The sequence below is a fragment of the Athene cunicularia genome (genome assembly GCF_003259725.1).
Source record: "Athene cunicularia isolate RWA chromosome 6 unlocalized genomic scaffold, athCun1 chr6_part1, whole genome shotgun sequence".
NCBI lineage: Eukaryota > Metazoa > Chordata > Aves > Strigiformes > Strigidae > Athene > Athene cunicularia.
Window position 1 is genome coordinate 7,668,088 of NW_020799105.1, and position 18,121 is coordinate 7,686,208.

At 37.6% G+C, this 18,121-nt stretch overlaps 1 protein-coding gene across 1 annotated transcript in view; it reads left to right on the forward strand.

Annotated features, from left to right (window-relative positions):
* Positions 1-17,916, forward strand: part of KIF20B (kinesin family member 20B) — a 41,899-nt gene extending 23,983 nt beyond the window's left edge. Inside the window, exons 21-32 of the mRNA XM_026850939.1 lie at positions 1,249-1,387; positions 2,442-2,564; positions 3,049-3,109; positions 3,727-3,852; positions 4,120-4,256; positions 5,234-5,389; positions 6,471-6,647; positions 7,238-7,399; positions 10,942-11,145; positions 14,708-14,855; positions 16,332-16,474; positions 17,769-17,916. Coding sequence (XP_026706740.1) covers positions 1,249-1,387; positions 2,442-2,564; positions 3,049-3,109; positions 3,727-3,852; positions 4,120-4,256; positions 5,234-5,389; positions 6,471-6,647; positions 7,238-7,399; positions 10,942-11,145; positions 14,708-14,855; positions 16,332-16,474; positions 17,769-17,798 — 1,606 coding nt within the window. The 3' untranslated portion in view covers positions 17,799-17,916. The remainder of the gene's footprint in view (positions 1-1,248; positions 1,388-2,441; positions 2,565-3,048; positions 3,110-3,726; positions 3,853-4,119; positions 4,257-5,233; positions 5,390-6,470; positions 6,648-7,237; positions 7,400-10,941; positions 11,146-14,707; positions 14,856-16,331; positions 16,475-17,768) is intronic.
* Positions 17,917-18,121: the final 205 nt, after the last annotated feature.

Below are 18,121 nucleotides of genomic sequence, written 5' to 3' on the forward strand. Positions count from 1 at the left end.
AAGAGCTGATGAAGAGCTCTTAATATTACACTACTTAATCTCTATGTTTGCATATTTTGCTAGCTATGTTTTCCACCCCTGTTTGTGTATTCTTTCAGAAATACAGATCCAAATCATGCAGAACTCTTGTAGGGGGAAACAGGAAATGCTGGATTATTTGGGAATTTCTAATAGTATTATGTTGCATACCCTTTTTGGAGGAAATGACATTGCTTAATGTTATATCCTGTAACACGTATAAAAGCAGGCAGTGTTTTCTTTGGAAAGGACTGAATGGTGAAAAGGAAAAGAAGAAAGGAAAAAATAAAAAGCCTAGTAATTAAACAGTAAACAGCTAGCTTTGGTAATAGCTATTCTAGGTGAACACAGTATACTATAAGAACTTGAAGGAATAATGGGTGTCGGAGAGTAGAACTTCCTGAGCCCTCTCTACTTTTTAAATCTTTAAGAAATAAGAGATTAAATGTATCTGAGAGATTGTATTTGCTCTGTGGCAAGGAAATTGGGATCATGTAAAAATGGCTTTAAGATGCCATGTAGCCCTTCTGACTGGGGTTTCTTTTAGTTGCAATAACGGTGGGCAGCTGCGTGTACTATAAAACACAGTTTAGCATGAAGGTCTTGGGATCCCTGACCCTGTGCTTGTAAAATGTTGAAAGGTTTTCCTTTTGTGAGACCTTATTTTGTACTGTTAATTATAGAATTTAAGAAATCTTCTATTGGTTAATTGTAAAGTAAAAATCCAAGATAACTTAGTGTAAGCTTTTTAAAATAAATATGACCATTTAAAAATAAGCCCATTAAACTTCCTAATTATTTCATAGCACTTAATAACAACAGGACTTGTTAAATATTTTTTTAACTTTCTTTTTTAGTTTGTATTTTTGATCCTTACAAGGGCTGGGATGTAAATATCAAGTTTAAAATTAATTGATATTAACTTTGTCCCTTTTGTTACTGTGTAAGAACATCTAATCATAGAAATGGTTACTCTACCGTGCTTTAAAAAAAAAAATTTTAAAAAATCTCACTGTTCAAGAGTAAATGAGTGGTTTGTTACTTCAGGATCATGTAATAAGTAGCTGAAATCCAGAAGTAAAATTATATAGTTTGTCATTTAGCTGTTAGATCTGCGATTCTCTTCATGAATAAAGCCAGCCATCGAAGAGCCTGAGTTAATGTGTAAAAGCTGTTTCTTTGAGATGTATAACACTAATGTTATTTATGTCTCTTAATTTCTAACGCAAGGCTACGTAAAAATCTTTCTGAGAGTTCTGCCCTTGTACAGCGTTTGAAAAAAGATTTGCAGAGGAAAGAGGAAGAATATGCAGATTTGAAAGAGAAGTTTTGTGATGCCAAGAAACAAATTCAGCAAGTACAAAACCAGGTTTGTAACCACAGGCCAAGTGTTTCTTCTGCAAGTTTGTTTGGGGTTCTATTATAAAACCTGTTTTAACCAGTCTCAAGCTACAGCTGTTAAAAGTGGTTCACAATAAGGCTGCGTTCAGTGATCCAGTTAGAGGGAAGCTTAAGTGACCTTGCCATTGAGCTGTAAGGTAAAGATAAGAGCGGATGTCAAAACGTGGATTAGTACTGCTATGGAAGGGGGGGAAGTAAATTTTATTAATACACTTGAAAAAAGGCTTGTCAAAAGTAGGCTCACCTGGTTATGGAGGAGGACTTTGTGGTCTTCATAACAACAGTAGCCTTATGTTGTTACTTGTGCTGACTTAAAAGCCTCAGAATGCAGACTCTTGGAAAATGTCATCTCTGGGAGGACAGGATGGATTAACTGGAAAAGGAAAGCACAAACTTCTAGAGACTTTTTTAAATCTGAGACGTTTTCTATTAAGTTTGGGGAAAAAAAAAAGAAAAAATGGAATAGCTTTTACTAATGATGATTGTTAGTATTCAGTTATTAAGCAGTAGGATTTCTTAGAGCCTCATGGGATATCACAAGAACTTAAAATCCAGATGACTACTGCAAGAGTTTGGGCTTGCAAGTTAAACTTTAAAAAAGTATTAATGTCTTCCTCAGCAGCCTGACATTTCAGGACATTTTCCCTACTCAATGTGCAATGTATAATCGTTTGAGAAGTAGCAAGGACTGGATGGGATCACATGTCAGGAAACACTTTTTTCTTCTTTAAAGGACAACTGAATTTGTAGTTTGGTTAGGTTGTTTCCTGGTGGTTTGGTTTTGGTGGTGTGGTTTGTTTTTCTTTTCCCTGCCAAATTTAATGCTCTATTCTATGGTGAAAATTGTTCCCTAGGAAGGATGTACAGTATAGTACACTTCTAGCCCCTGAAAATTAGCAAAGATGCTTGCAAATACTTGATTCTTGATTAAAATATTTTTTTTATTTAGATAACTTGCAGAGCTTGTAAAAGGCTTATAGCTAAATGTTAGCTTTGCTTGCTGTCTTTGTACGTTGTTACAGGTGTGTGCAATGCAATCGGAGGAGAAATCCCTGAGGAACAAAGTTGATGAACTTGAGAAAATTAAAATCCAGCTTAGTAAAGAATTAGAGATGAAACAGCGTACAATTTTGCAATTTAAAAAGGTATTATATTTTTTTAAAATTTTACTTGCTTTTAATTTTTTTAACTAATCCAGTAATGAGGCAAATTTTCCAACCAACAGGAGAAAGCCTACAGAAATTGGGGTAAAACCAAGGGTAGCCAGCTGAAATTAGTCTTAATGGATGAATGAAAGATGTTTTGAAGAACTTCTCACTGCAGGACGTAGGCAAATTGTTTTAAATAGAGTAATCTGCCTAGTAAATACGTACTTAGTACCTGCAGATACCCTGATTCTGATGAGTGACAGATATGTTAGTAGTAATGTCTTCTAAACACTTTTTAAGTCAGCCTGAATGCTCCTTTCACTATATGAAAAGCTTATTTATTCTCATCTGTTTGACTTTAAATATTTTGTTATTTATTAAAGCTCAGAATGAGAAGCTGCTAATATCCAGCATGTATATTTGTTTCTTTCAACATGTTTTTGATATGTTTTCTTTAATTCACTTTCAATGTGATATTTAGGAGCAGTTGAATAATGAGAAGCTGGAAGCAGTCTCCAAACAGTATGAGGAAGCATGTAAAGGTCAGAAAAAGCCCTCATTGTGCTATTTTTTGGGTGTAGAGTGGCAGAATAATAATTTGTGATGTCATCTAATTTGGAGAGTCTTGCATATTTATATTTTAAAATACTGAGAAACTCCAACCTGGGCATTAAAATGTTACAGTCAGGAACTAATTTTTATTGAATCCTTATTAGCAGGAATATTTGAAAGCAAAGAAACAGTCTTAGAGTAAGACACATAAGCCCCAAAGAAAACTGGATTTGCTGTATCAGTGGTAATTTACTAGATGTTGGTATTTCTTTGCCCCTTTAGTTGGCCACGTTAACAAAGTCAGACACTGAAACATGAACTAGCACAATAACAGTTTTTGCAGGTTTGATAAACATGTAGCAGTGGAACAATAGTTAGTTTGTCATAGGATACAAGCCTTAATCTGACATTAACTCTAAAATGCTCACCTAAGTCAAGCTGATGAGAATCACTTCAGAATTCTGGATTTGGAAAGTTCTGCAGAGATGCTCTATTTCTTTCTGATAGAGCTTTAGATCTCAGGAAATGGGGGAATTTTGTGATGAAGGCACTCTGGGAGAGAATGGTGGTAACTAGGATGGGGTCTGATCTGTAAATTTATTTTCAGATCTGTGTGCAAAGGAAAAAATAATTGAAGATATGCGGATGACATTAGAAGAACAAGAACAGACTCAGATTAAACAGGATCAAGTGCTTGAAGCCAAATTAGAAGAGACCAACAGATTAGTTTGGGGTAATCTCTCCATGGAAAGGAGCACGGAGACAAAATTGTTTTGGATGTGTTGTGATAGCTGCTTTAAATCTCTGCTTTGATTTGTTGAGTGTTATTTAGGCATTAATTTTATATAGGACATAACAAACTTCCAACAGTTAAAGGCTTGTGTTGTCCCTCTGTGGTCATAGCTGATAAATCCAAGTAACTTTAGTAGAAGGATGTGAATGTGGTCAAATATGCATTTAAAATTGTATGTTATATAACCTCAATTTGTGTACTGACTAGAACTGGAAGCATGGAAGCAGAAATGTAGAGAGCTGAATAACCAGAGCAATAGAGACTGGCAGCAAAAGATGAGCAACGCCTCAGAAAAAAACAGAGCTGAAAATGAGGAATTAATAAAGCTGCAAAAAGAACTGAAGGTAAAATATGGGGCTGTAATTCATATTAGGTTTAAAGCCATAAGCTTCAATTAGGAGTCTAAATTTTTTTTTGTGTTGCTAGTTTCAAGAACTAGGGCACAATGTTGCAAATTCTGGTAAAGGAAACCTCCTCTAAAAACTGCAGTGTGTCAGTGCAGCAAAGTCTGGATGCAGTGTCTTTGTAATCTCCAGCATCACTGCTGCCCCACAGTGGAGTGCACCGTGCGCTGTGTTGTGCTGCCATGGACGGTGCATCTGTAGCTGGGCTCCTCCTGTAGCTGTCTTGAACAGATGTCAGGAGCTGGGTTGTTTCAAGCCTTTTTCCCATCAGTTGCTTGGGCAGACAAATCAGACTCTTTAAAGAATTTGTGCTTGCTGTGTGACCTGTAAGCCCTTCCTCTTAGGCTGAGGATTTACCTCTTAGTTCTCCTTGGATTAGAAAAACTTTTTTTTCCCAAGCAGCTTTTCAGGTGCCTTCTGTCCTGTGTGGGAGAATGTCTGACAAGAGGTTTGATTGTAGTAGGAAAGGCGGCAAAGGGACATTCTTAGTTACACGCTATCTCTGTTTAACATTCAAATTGTGCTGCATTTTTGGCCTTTCAGTCTTGAAGTAGGTTTCCTGACATGTTCCACAAGGCACTATAAAAGATTGGGAATTTGTATAGTAAAAGGTCTTTTTGCCATTACCTTTGGTGTAACTTTAATAGTGTTTGTGACTTACCCTGAGAATTTTTTAGAGGGGGGCGAAAAAAGTCTGTTCCCTGAAGACATGCCAGTCTGAATAATAAGGTCTGAAAACTGCTGAAGATTTTTTTTTTAAATGGAAAAGAACAAATGAGAATGTAATACTTAGGAATATGCTGGAGTAAAACTGTGCTAGTATTTCTGTTATCTTTTTGAAACTACTGGATTTTAAGACTACTTTTTGTGTTGCTTAATCTCTGCCTATGGCTTTATTTCTGGTTCCACCGAAATAGGAGAATGAGGCAAAGTATCAAACCGATAGAAAGAATTGGCTGGAGGAAAAAATGAGACTCATAAGTCAAGTGAAAGAAGCTGAGAGCCATCGCAACAGAGAAATGAGAAAATTTGCAGAGAACAGAGAACGTTATGTAGAGCAACAAGCGGAAATTGTAAGTGACTGGAGGTCTCAGCAGAGTCCTCTAGCGCAAGTCTTTACATACAGAGCAGATCAAGTGTTAACAGTGTGGGCGCTCGAGGGGAGCAGGCCTTTGACAAAGTCCCCTCACTTTATCACATGCAAAGCCCACATGAGATCTTCTCCATGTGAAAAGGGAAGAATAGTAGTGTCACAAAATAAAAGTGTAATACGTAATGGAAGTTAGTGTGCCTGTTCTTTTCTATCCTGTCACCACCACCACCTTGCTATGAATTCTTCAGACTTCATCTTGTGTGTAAAACACCAATAAGTAACCTGTGCTTAAATGAATTGCTGCTTAATGAAGCTGAGAAAACATACCCTGAAAACCAAGATTTATTGCTTGGCTCTTCTGACAAAAAAATTAAAATAAATAAAAGGGGGGTCGGGTGGGCAGTGGGAAGCCTATATAAGGCTTTAGAAGGAAGAGAAGAAGCAAGCAGTAGTTGACAAAAATAGCTTCTTTCCATATCTTTCCAGTAAAAGCATTTGGTCAAAATGCTAGTGGTTTTGCTCCCATGTCACTTTGAAAGTAGAGTGACTGATAGTGAATAACAAGGTGGATACCTTGCCTGGTCACTGGGCTGTACCAAGGTTGTAATTTCCTAAGCATATGAAATTATTGTATGAGTCTGTGCAATTTAAAACTGTACTTGCATCTAGAAGTAGTTAGCAATGACCTTCTGGACCTGCAGTCCGTACAGAGGGATGTTAGGAGTTTGGGACTACTTGCACTTTGTCTGTGACTTTTCTTGCCTGACACTTTCTAGTAATAAAATCAGAAAGTGGGCAAACAGGAGTGGTGATTCTTGACAAAAATTCTATTCACAAAGAGTGCAAATATAGATACAGTTTTTTCTCATTTGAAGCCTGGTTTGCTTTTGTATATTTGTAGTGAAACTAGTTCTGTGTGAGCTTTTTAAGACCTACGTAGGCTCTCAAGCCTACCAAGGCCATAAAATAGTACTAACTATGCAATACTAAACTATCAGAACAGTTCAGATGGTTTGTAGAAGTGGTGTTCAATTCTAACCTATTTTTTTCCCCCCATTCAGGAAAGACTTGCTGCACAGCTGGTAGAAAAGGACAGCAATCTTCAAAAGTGGCGTGAAGAAAGAGATAAATTAGTAGAAGCTTTGGAAGTACAGCTCAAGACTTTGGCTTCTATCACCGTACAAAAAGACAAAGAGATAGCAGAACTGAAACAAGCTGCAGTGAAGGATTCAGGAAAGGTCCTCTCTCATTCTCTCTTGTTCCTGTGGGATTTGCTTGTAGTTGGTTCTTTTGATTTTTCTCTTCGTATTCACTAATTCTGCAAAACACTACATTTTGGTTCTCTTTCAAACATAGTGAAATTGTTTGCAGCTAATATAAAAAAAAAAAAAGCTTTATGCTTATGAAACTGAATTTGTAACAGTAACTGAAGTTTCAAAAAACTTAGCAGTTCAATGAAATATTCAAGTCTGATCATTTGATTGTGATTTGATTGGACTGGAAATGTGAAACCACTATCGCATCCTCTGCCTTTTTCACAGAGCCAAGAACTTCACAACGAAATGGGAGGTGAACTTCTTATAACCCTACTTGAGTAGAGTAACATAAAAAAGTTTACATTACATCTTCCCAGGCTGTTATATGACTTTTCGTGACTTTAAATAGAGGTCACTCTTATGTGAAGTTGTTGGCTCTTTGTTGCACAGCTGGCTGTTAGAGTCTGCAATCCTAAAACTGATGCTACCACGTAATTGTAATGATGCTCATGCACATGTTAATTTCTTTTGCCAATCCTGCAATTTGTGGCAATTTTTGCTATGTTTATTAGGATGAGGAAGCTGATATAGAAGAACTAAGGAAACAGCTGGCTGAGAAAGAGGACTTTATAAAGGAGTTGAAACAACTCATTAACCATAAAAGTCTTCAGTCTTTGGCAGAAGTACCTTTACCTGAAGGACAAGATAAAATAGATCAGTCTGTAAACAAAGAGGTATGATTTGTTATATTTATAGAAAGTATGTACTAATGATATGGTGTTAATAACGTCTTTGTTGTTTTCTCGGTGTATATTTCTGCAACATGGAGAATCTCCCAAAAGTCCCTTTCTGTAGTTCTTTGTACTTTAACTATATCATTAGTTCTGTGTTCTTGTTCATTCTTCTCTCTCCCTCTTTCAAGTTCCCTCTCAGAAAAAGAAGTACTTTAGTTAAGAGAATGCCACCTTTCTATACAATGTACAACTTATGTACCTGAGGGGAGAAACTAGCTAACTAATCCAGGCTCTAGAGATTTGAAGATGTAATATTTGTGATGTCATCTCTGTTTGTTAACGTCAGTGCTAAGGGGATTTCAGCTCCAACGGCTTTCCTGATACCACTTATACTGTGGTAGGTAGAGGTGGTTCTGTAATTATAGCTGCCAGCCCATATGGGGTTCACAAGAACAGAACAGTATCTTGCATCTTACTTCAAAACAAAACAATATTTGAAGTGTACACAAAGAAAAGATCGACTTTGCATGTTTCCTGAACAAAAATGAAAAGTCTTGCACCTGCACTGTGTCTTCTGATTCTGACCAGGCCCTTGTGTGCTACATGAGCAGTATTTAATGAGGTAGTTTTCCCATTAAACTGAATTAATGCTGTGTGACTCCATTGCTAACTAGTAATGAAGAGAGCTGAACAGGGATTCTTAGCAGGCCGTCCCCTGACTGCTGGAAGATGCGATTCTCCTCTTGTGCAGAACTGGGCTGAATGATAAAATGCATCTCCTCATCTCTTTCCTGTCTGCTGCCAAACAAGACTGGCCAGTTTCTTGCTACTTCATCAGTTCACCTGGTGCTGTATAGATAAAGCTTGTGATGTGTGAGGGAGTAGAGAGTAGCTCTCAGAGTGGTTATTGCTTTATATAGCTTTGTAATGGCAGATGAGAGCACCATAAAATTAGTTATTTTTGCTATAAAATTAGTTATAGAGATGGATTGTTGTGAACGGTTGCTGCTGAAGTATTTACCTCAAGGCAGTAGCCACCGTACTTGATGTTATGAATAAGGAGAGGCTACTAACAGGATTATCATGTGAGAAACTGTTACGGTGGTGAAGTGAATGGAGTAGTGTTGGGGGGAAGTCAGATAATTCTCAAGAAAGAGATAGTGGAGATGAAGAAAATCTAAAGTGATCAGGATGATGTGTGTGTCCTGACTTGTGAGGAGAGGCTAAAAAGCTGGCACTCTGATTATGAGAGGTTAAGGCCACCGGAGGGTTGTGGGGCTGAGGTTTGCAAATTCATGGCTGCGATGGGTAGACAGAAGGCAGAACTGTCCTTGCTAAAATCCTGCAAGAACCTGGCAGCCCTTCATGAAACTAATAGGAGATGATCTTAAGACAGTTAAAATAACATATTCCTATATGAAGCAGCTAGTAATCTTCTGGAGGTGGTTGAAGCAGTTACTGTGAGCAGGGATTGGAAAAATTTTGTAGTAGAAATTCATAAATAATTTTTAAATGAATACTCTGAGGGTTAAGCAGTGGTGTAGACTGACAACCCTAATGCAACAGGTAAGAATGATGGGAGAGTATGGGGAGAACAGATGACAAGGTGACCAGGATCACACATGTTATCTTTAAATAGCATCTCCCACTCTTGGGGCAGAGTATTGAACTAGACGGGCTGTTGGTGAGACCCAGACAGGGCATGTGGCATTGTGAGTGATGGCATTGTGAGTAGAGGTTACTGCTTTAAACTTGTGTTGTCTTTCAGCCCAGGTGTTCATTAGCTGTCTGCACTTGAGCTTTTATATTGTAGCTTTAGAAAAATCAAAATATTTTGAGTCTTAGTTTAGCATAATTTTTTTCTTATTCTAAATATTTACAGTTTATGGAAAAACAAAGCAGGACTAATCCTATACTTTGTCAAGATTTTCAGTTAGATCCGATGAAGTTAAAGGGAAATTATTTGTTATCTTGATGTCCTAGCAGTGCCTCTTTGTTAAGTGAGGTTGGTACAAAACTGAAACGTAAAAATTTTATGCAGTTGTATGGGTTTTGCTAAACGCAGAAGAGGAAAGAAAATGTATCCTGTTGTCTGAACAATTCTGAAGTCTTATGCTGCAAATAGCTGTCTTGGTGATCAGATCACCTGATTTTAGTGGCTTCTGGTAGAAATAAAAGATGTGTAAGGTAATCATGTGAACAGCTATATATGACTTGAGCTGCATGCTCTTGAAATCCTACCTCTCACCAATGCTTGTGAAGTGGCTGATTATTAGATAAGTCACTGGAAACAAATATATAAACCCTTTTAAATGGATGAGCAATAGCAGGGCAAATTGGATTTGCTTTCTTCCACTGCAGGATTCTCATGTGTAGCTTTTGTTAACTAATGACACCAGCCCTTCCTGTGTGACTTTTTGATTGCTAACTCTCCTGAAGTAGCAGTTACAAAGAAAAATGTTTGTATTAGCCAACTCCATTCTTGGGAATGCAGTGGTGCTCATACTCCCACTCAGAATCCCAGCAGAGCCTGTTGAAGAATGTGACTGTCTTTGGGCTTTCCATGAGCTTTGATCATTTTCCTTTTTGAGAGGAGGAAGGTGCCCTTCAAGATGCAACAGCAGCTGCTCTGTTTGGGACCCTACTAGCAGCAGCAGTAGCAGCAGCCACCTGCAATTTCTAACCACCAACCATCCCAGCAGCCTGTCTTTCAGGTTTCATTCAAACAGCTGCTGAATCAATTCCTGTATGCTAGCCAGCAGCTAAACTGCTGCCACAGAGATGCAGGAGCTGGGAAGACGACAGCTCTAACTTGCTGGTTTTGCTAAGAAAAACAGGGTTGGGTGGATGGTGGAAGGTTAGTGCTGCTGAGGAAGAAGAATTGTGCAAACTGACTTTTCTGTCCCACCCTCACTCTGCAGTTGTGGTTTGGCTGTGAGCAGGTACAAGACAAGTTTTTCAGCTTGTGGTCAAAAGGCTGCCTTAATGCCTGCTCTTCCTCCAGAGAACAAACAGGTGGTGATGGAGAAGTCTCTCATGGGTTGAATTGGGCTTGTAGCTTGCTAGTTGGCCCTTGTTACTTACACAATTTCCCTGGTGTAGAAGGGGAAGGGAGAGTTCCTTAAAGATAGGCTAGAGAAAGGTTATACTTTTTTCTCAAAAACTCACATTACTGCCTAGCTCCTAAGGAGCAGCAGAGTTAAGATGAAAGTCATGTCAGTTCTTCTACTGCTACTTGTGAAAACTGTGACTCTGTCTCTGCCCTTGAGCAAAATGGCTTGAAAACAAAGCATCAGGCTGAGTTCAAGTTCTGTGATTGTGAATAGAAACGTTAACTTTTTTAAACCTAACAAAGATTTAGAAGTAAGGGTTAAACTCTGCTTTGGTTGAAGTAGATTCTTTCAATTAGAAGTGTTCTGGAAGTGAACAGCTGGAAAATGGAATGCTTACTTTGCAATCCATTGGGGAAAGAGATGTATTAAGGGTTTTTTTAACTCGGTTATTTTAAAACTTGTGTTCTTAAAATTTCCGTGTATTTACAGGACCATTCAGAAATTGTCCTCGACTCTTCAGAAGTGTCCACAGAAAATGGAAATACTAGTCGGTTCCCAAAACCAGAGATGGAAATCCAGTTCACACCTCTGCAACCCAATAAGGTGGAGGTGAAACACCAGGGCAGCACCTTACCAGTTACAGTTAAAATGCTCAAGCCAAGAAGGAAGAGGAAGAGTGAAGAGATGGATGAGGTATGGCCTAGACCAACTGACTAAATGTTGTGCAGTTGCGGCGGGCGGAGGAAGCAAGCAGCCGATTCAATGTGAATGATAGAGCAAGCTTCAACTTTATTGAAAGAAATCACACCTTATATAAGCACTCTACAATACACTACTTGCAACTCTATTGGATACGTTTAAGAAACTACATTATAATATCTCAGCCATTGGGTACATCTAAAAGGTCACATTATAATATCCCAGCCCCTTGTGGCATTTCTGGTATGCATAAACATCTTTCTTCCTGTGAACCTGCTTCCCTCTCAGGGCTGTTTTCCTCTCACCCCCAAGGTCATAATGCGCCCCAACTTACCTATTTGTTCTCACAACTGTCCCTGTTAGCATCACTGAGCCTTGAATCTCCTTCCTTGTTAGTATAACTGTACCCTGGGTTTTTTCCTCTGTTTACCTCAGGTGGCTGTGACTGACTTCTGCAGGGAGCTATGGCCGACCAGCTCCTGCAGAGAGCTATGGCCTTGTTCTGCTAGCCGTTCTCCAACATGCAGTCTTCCAATTTCTTACTCTGATCATATGTTAAAATCCTATCCTTTTGATTCTCACTGAGATCCTAAGGACATATATAGAGAATATTTAAACCTCCCCACCCCCCCATGCCCCGCCTCCTCCCAAGTGGTGGATCTCTGGCCTATGTTGAATAGTCATGGATTTCAGTTTATCCACACTCTGGACACTTGTCCCTGATATGTGCTTCCTCTTTACCTTTTACATTTCTCTCTCCTTGCTCTTAGGATTTGCTTCTGTCTCTAGCTGTGATCTGCAGGATTAGAGACCAGTTCAGTGGAACTGCTTCTTTTGTTTTAAGCAACCATTGGTATCAAGCATAATCTCTTCTAATATGCAATTAAAAGCTAAACCCCTGGGTTTAATGAATTCATTTCAGAGTTTCAAGACCTCTTCCTTTTGACTTTTTGTCCAGTCTGTGTTTCCTTTGATCTTGTACTTAGAGGGAATGTACAGAACTAATTGCACGAGCACCTGAACCCCCCTGTTTTCTGTAGACCTTAATTATTCTTAATTCCTTCAGCTGTGCTAGGTTATATGCACCAGCCTTCTTAGTATGCTGTGGTGTTTATGTGCGAGACTAAGGCTACACAGCAGTTTGGGGTGGTAAAAATCTTCACTGCTCCTACCTGAACTGCACATTTCTTTCCCCTGACTTCTATCAGCATTAGCACACAGCTATTTCTAAGACACTTACAAAGTCTATGAAACCCTGAAACCTCATTGTGGTGGTACTTACATACTTGTGACCCTACTTGTGGGGCTTATGAATCTCTGTACTTCTAAGGACTTCTGCAGCTGACAGGTGAGTATAATGGAGATGACTTGTGGATCATCTGCATAAGTGCTAAGTGATGCATTGAATGAGTTTGTCTCAGCTGGAGAGTGAAGTATTGTGATGCTTTTCTAGCATTCTTGTTCAGGTGTTCTCAAGTGATGTTTTTTTAATCTCTTAGTAAAGTAGTTAAGGGAAATGGTCACTTCAGTGATTAGTGTCCAACAGTACTTCAGTAAACTCATTTTGTTGAACTTGGATTGCAAAAGTAACCGTTAAAAGCTGTGTAAGTTAGTTTGAAGCATTTCATTCTGGAATAATGTCCAGAGTTTATTTGAACTTCTTAGGTCTTGAACCAATTTTTTTTGAGAGTAATATTTTCTCAGGCTGCTGGAAAAGTAAGTGCAAAAATATCCATCCTTCTGAAGGCACTGGAAAAATACTAAGCCTTATCTTCAGATGAATATATTTCATCTAACATAGTTATCCATCTTTTGAGAAGACTGTTTTACCAATCCATCTATAAATCCTCTCACAGTGTGCATGTTCATACCCCGATGGGATAACAGTCAGCTAAGTAATTTTTCAATAACATGGAACTAATTTTAAAAGTATCTTATTGCTGTTTTATTCACCTGAATGTTATTCTTAAATATTTATCTTCATGTTACATATGCCAAGCAGAAATAGATTGAGATGATTCAGTAACTTTAACTGTTACAAGTCTACTGAAGACACAAGTTTGTTTTTTAAGCTTCCTAAGACTGAACAGCATTGTTAAAAGTAAAACTAAGGACTCAGGGGAGACCTGTAGTGCTAAAATAACTACATACTGCTCGTGTCGATTTTTTTAAAAAAAATAAAAACTCCTTGTTTGTTTTTTTTAGAAACAAACAAAATCGAATCTTCTGCAGAGACTCCCTCATAATTAAAGAATAAAATCCTCTTTCCATTTTCTCATGCTGTTATCAGTTGGTCTGGCTGTTGGTTATCTGAAATCTCTTGACACCGCTTCACAAGACAGAAGATGTCATTAAAAGACAGCTTAACAATGGCGCTGTGCTACCAACCTCATTTTTCATACTTGTCACCATAAATCTGAATTTACACTTAGATTTATTAATTTCAATTTGTGTGCTGGCTTGTCCAGTCTCTTAAAGACAAAAGTATAGGAAATAATGGAGAGAACAGTAAATGTCAGAATGGTTTGACTACAGGCATTTCTAGTTCCCTTCCACAAGTTTGTTGAGTGTTTATTTCCCATTTGAAGAGTTACCTCTATCCAGTCAATGCCTCCCTACTGTTGGTCACAGCATTTAAACAGTGCCTGCTTCTCTAATATAGGTGATCATTATTCTTTCCAGAAGAATCCTAGTTAAAATTTGTCATATTTACTTTCTTAGTATTTTGTGAAAAGAGAGAACAAAAATGTAAAACCTGCTATGCCTAATTCACCTTCTACGAGCAGCAAGAGAATAGTTTGGTTTTGTTCAATTTTGAAGTCAGTTTCTCCTTTCACAGCTCCACCTTTTCTGTAAAGCTGGACTTGTGAAAGGAGCAAGCGTTCTTATTCATCACTGTCTGATCATTACCTATGTATTTTAATAGTAGGAAGACAACGTTAAGTGTTTAAAAATCCTAAGCTTTATAAGCTAACGAAAGAGAATCAGTCTGTATTTGCCAAGAATGTGCCCTAGCTGCAGTGTACAGTGAGTCACAGGGGAGTATGGTACATGCTGAGTAGTTAGGAAGAGAGTTTGAACATACTCTTAGCATGTGTGATGTTATAGGTAATGCCTTTTGAAGTAAAACTAAGGTTTGTGTCATCTATATGCATGACAATTATAAAAATATGATTTTAGGCAGGCTCAAAGGGCAGACAGGAGATTAGTTTTTCCCCATCAGTTTCCTTCTGGTTTATAACTAGAACAGCTGGTCTAATGAAATACTCTAAAAAAAATTTGAATCTACTTTTTAAAATGAAACTATTTTTTTCCTATATTACTCATGCACTTAGGTGTATTCTCTGAAACTCTGACAATTTTTTTTCTTTTGGGTATAAAATAAGGTTGTCTACATTGCTTGCTGTGGCATCATCATTAGGATAATGAACAGAGGTATCGGTAGCAAAGCTCAAATTGTCAGCTTGAAAATAAGATGGAAGTCAAATAAAATGGAATTAAACTTGAAAATAAGTCAATTTTTCAATTTAAGCAATGATCTTGTATTTCTGTACAGATGTCTTCTAAACAGCTGTTTAGAAAAGAAGACCCCTTAAGAAAGCAAAAATCTACTTCAAGTAAAAAGTCAGCTAAAAAGAAAGATGGAACACTAAAAAAAATTGAAGATTTTTTCCAACGTTCTCCTACTATTATTCACTCTAAAGGTTTGTGCAGAATAAATAAGGCTTATTCCATGTTACCTGGGTATTGTAGAATAGCTTTTTTTCTACCGTAATCAGTTAACGTATATGCTGTCAATGGACACATCTGCTGCATCAAGTTGTTCTTTCATTTATGAAATAATGGAGTCTGAACTGGGCCTGCTGTACTGAATCTTGCAGAGTAGGAGAGGCTGACTGGATTGCAAGGACCACATGGTTCTAGAGTTTAGGTTAAGTGTGAAAGGTAAGCCAGGTAGAGCGAAAGGATGCACTGTGGAATATGTGTGTATAAATTGATCCTAAAAGCAATATTAAGCTCGAAATGTCTGAGTTACTTTGTTCTTGCTTACAGTAAAACAATTAAAGGCAGTTTCAGAAACTTGACCTGCTGATCTAAAAAAATCAAGAGTTGAATTCAAACCCAGATCTGACCTTGTTCTGTAAGCCATCCCTACCCCACTCACCGCTTTCTTTCTGTGGAAGTTGTATTAATGTTTTTTGAAGTATGTATATGGGAGAGGAAGATTAGTCCTACAGAGTCTGAAAGCCAGTATCTCCTGAAAATATGTGGAAGACTTCAATTAAACTAGCTATGAAGCCATTAATGGATTTCATGAAGTTTAAGCATAGCCTTGGGAGAATTAACTCCTAGGACTTCCCACTGAAGAATATATTTTTATTCTTTCCTACAGTAAGACATGACTTCTGAGTTACTGGGTTTTTTAAAAAAAAAAGATTAAGATTAGCAGAGGGCACAAGGAATTACCAGTGTTAAATTCTAAAAGACACTATTATTTGGCTGGTTAAAACAAGGTCAGTCACTATTCCATATGGACAGTTAAAATTAAGATAGTGGTATTTTTAAGATTTTCCACATTTGCCATAGTGGTTCCATGAGGACCACATGTCATTACCAATGGAAGTCAAATTCAGACTACTCAAAATTTCACCCTGAAAATGCTTAATTTCATCAAATGAGGTCTAATTTGTAGCCTTTATTACCATGTCCTCTATTTTTTCCCTCTTTTGCATAGTTCAGTATTGTTTGGGATCTCTTCCTCCTTCTAGCTCATAAAATGCACACACTCATCTCTTTATAGAACTAATACTAGTTTGATAAAATTATACAAGTACATAGAGAAAATTGACTCAACCTTGTGCTTCTGTCAGGACAAAGAAGTTAAGCCCTGTTTGCAATTCCTGTGGGATTTAACATTTTTTTTTTTTTTTTTTTTGGTGCTATTTAAATGTGTCCTTGAAGCTTTTGCATTTGAAGCTCTAGAAAACTGTTTCCAGGTAGAGAAGACTGTTGTAGACAAATACATACCAGTCTTGAATTTTTATGTTTAAATTTCAGACTACATTAATTTCATTTTTTAACTGGTTTTAATAAATCTTTATTCGTTAAACCTTCATTCATTAATTTTGAGGCTCACAAAACCATTAAGACATTGATTTACGATAAAATTTTTCTTGTAGCAAAGAAGCTAATGGCAACAATAAGCTCTCCCAAGTCTGCAGAACCAGAAAGTGTCAAAGGAAACGAGCTCAAGCCAAAACGAGCTAAAAGAAAGCTCTATTCAAGTGACAGTTCTTGCCCTCTAGATATCCCTGATTCTTTGGTAAGTGATTGCAGGTTAGCGTTCTGTCTGCTGTAATCTATTTCTGTAATCTTGTTTTAAAATAAGATATTGGGGGACAGAACAAACCTGATCGAGTCAAGTTGCAGAAGAGGTTTGAAAGTACTGACTTCTTTTTTGATTCTACCTAACCACTCCTTTTGGTCTTTTCTTCCTGATGTGTTACTTTCATTTTCTCTGTTTTCTCACCTGTCTTCTCTGTGTGTGACTGCTGACTTGATGTACCACCTATATAGTAGTCACAGAGATATCTTCACATTTGGATTCTTAGATACCTTAGCTGTGGCATGTGGAGTATTACTTTTTCCTCTTAGTACAGCAGTTGAGTCTTAATTTGTTTTTCCAGTAGTTGGTGTTCATTTACAAGTAGCATAAAGGGATAATAGAAATAGAGACCATTTAAGGAATCCATAGATTTGGAATAGCATGATCAAAACGCTGAAGAGAAAGGTCTGCATGTACAATTAACTTTGCAGGGCAAGTGAGCTCCTCAGGTAATTTCCGATTCCTTTTATGCTCAGCTGATATTAGGGTTACTTTACGATCTGGATACCTCCATGCTTAGTGTGCTTAGATTGTGTTGCCCTGTCTAAGCCAGCCTAGAGAGCCTTAGAGGCCAGGGTTTGATGTACTGCTTCTGAAATCCATCTTTATGGTTTTGGCAGTAACTAAAGTGCTGAGTGTACTCTGGCTGTGAGAAGTACATCTCTTCATTCTATTCAGTCCTTTTTCATTTGCTGTGGTGGGCATTTGCCCATACTGAGTTATACTGTTGACTTTTCTGTAAATTGTCTGAACAGATGCAGCAGTAACCAAAGTGCTGTCCATAGGAGGATGAATAAAATGACAGGAATGCAGAGCAAAAGAAGCTAAGAAGCTTGGAAGTGAAAGGAAAAGCTAAAGACTGAATCCTGGGAAAGTCAGAAAGCTAAAGAAATTTAAGCTAAAAATATGTTTTCTGAACACTTCCTGTTTCACAAAATGAGTATTAGAGATAAGAAGCGAGAGCTGCTTTCAGATCACTTTTTTCTTTGGACTTGGATATTTGTTTCAGCAAAAAATGGAGTTCCGTATGATCCCAGTATTTCTTGCTTATTAGGATGCACTCAAATGGTGTCTCTGTTCTGGTGACCTTTTGACTAAAAGATAATAGGCAAAATTCATTCTGAAAACAGCTTCTGGGAAAAAACATGTTATTGGTTACATGGGTCTAGAACTGCATGTCTTTTGTCCCTGAAGAAATGCTGAGTAACTCTTGAAATGTCATCTTTTTCAGACCTTGATAGAACACAGAGAAGGAAAGTGATCAGCTAATCATCCATCAACAGCTGCGCTCAAAAAGAGCTACAAAATCTTGCAAAAGTATTTTCTTGCTTAAGAGATATTTACATTCTATTTCTTCAGGTGATTGTATATAGGAAGTAATAGAGACTTAGTTATGCTCCAAAATTTTTGTATATAGATGTATAGAATTATTCTGATGGTTTGCTGTTCTGATTCCATTAAATTTGAAATACTGTTCAAAAAGTTCTGTCTGAATTTATTTATTTATTACAGAATGGTGTCTTTGGAAGTGTTCATAATTTATCCATTGTGCAGTAACAACTCTGCCTGTGTGGAATGGTTTAA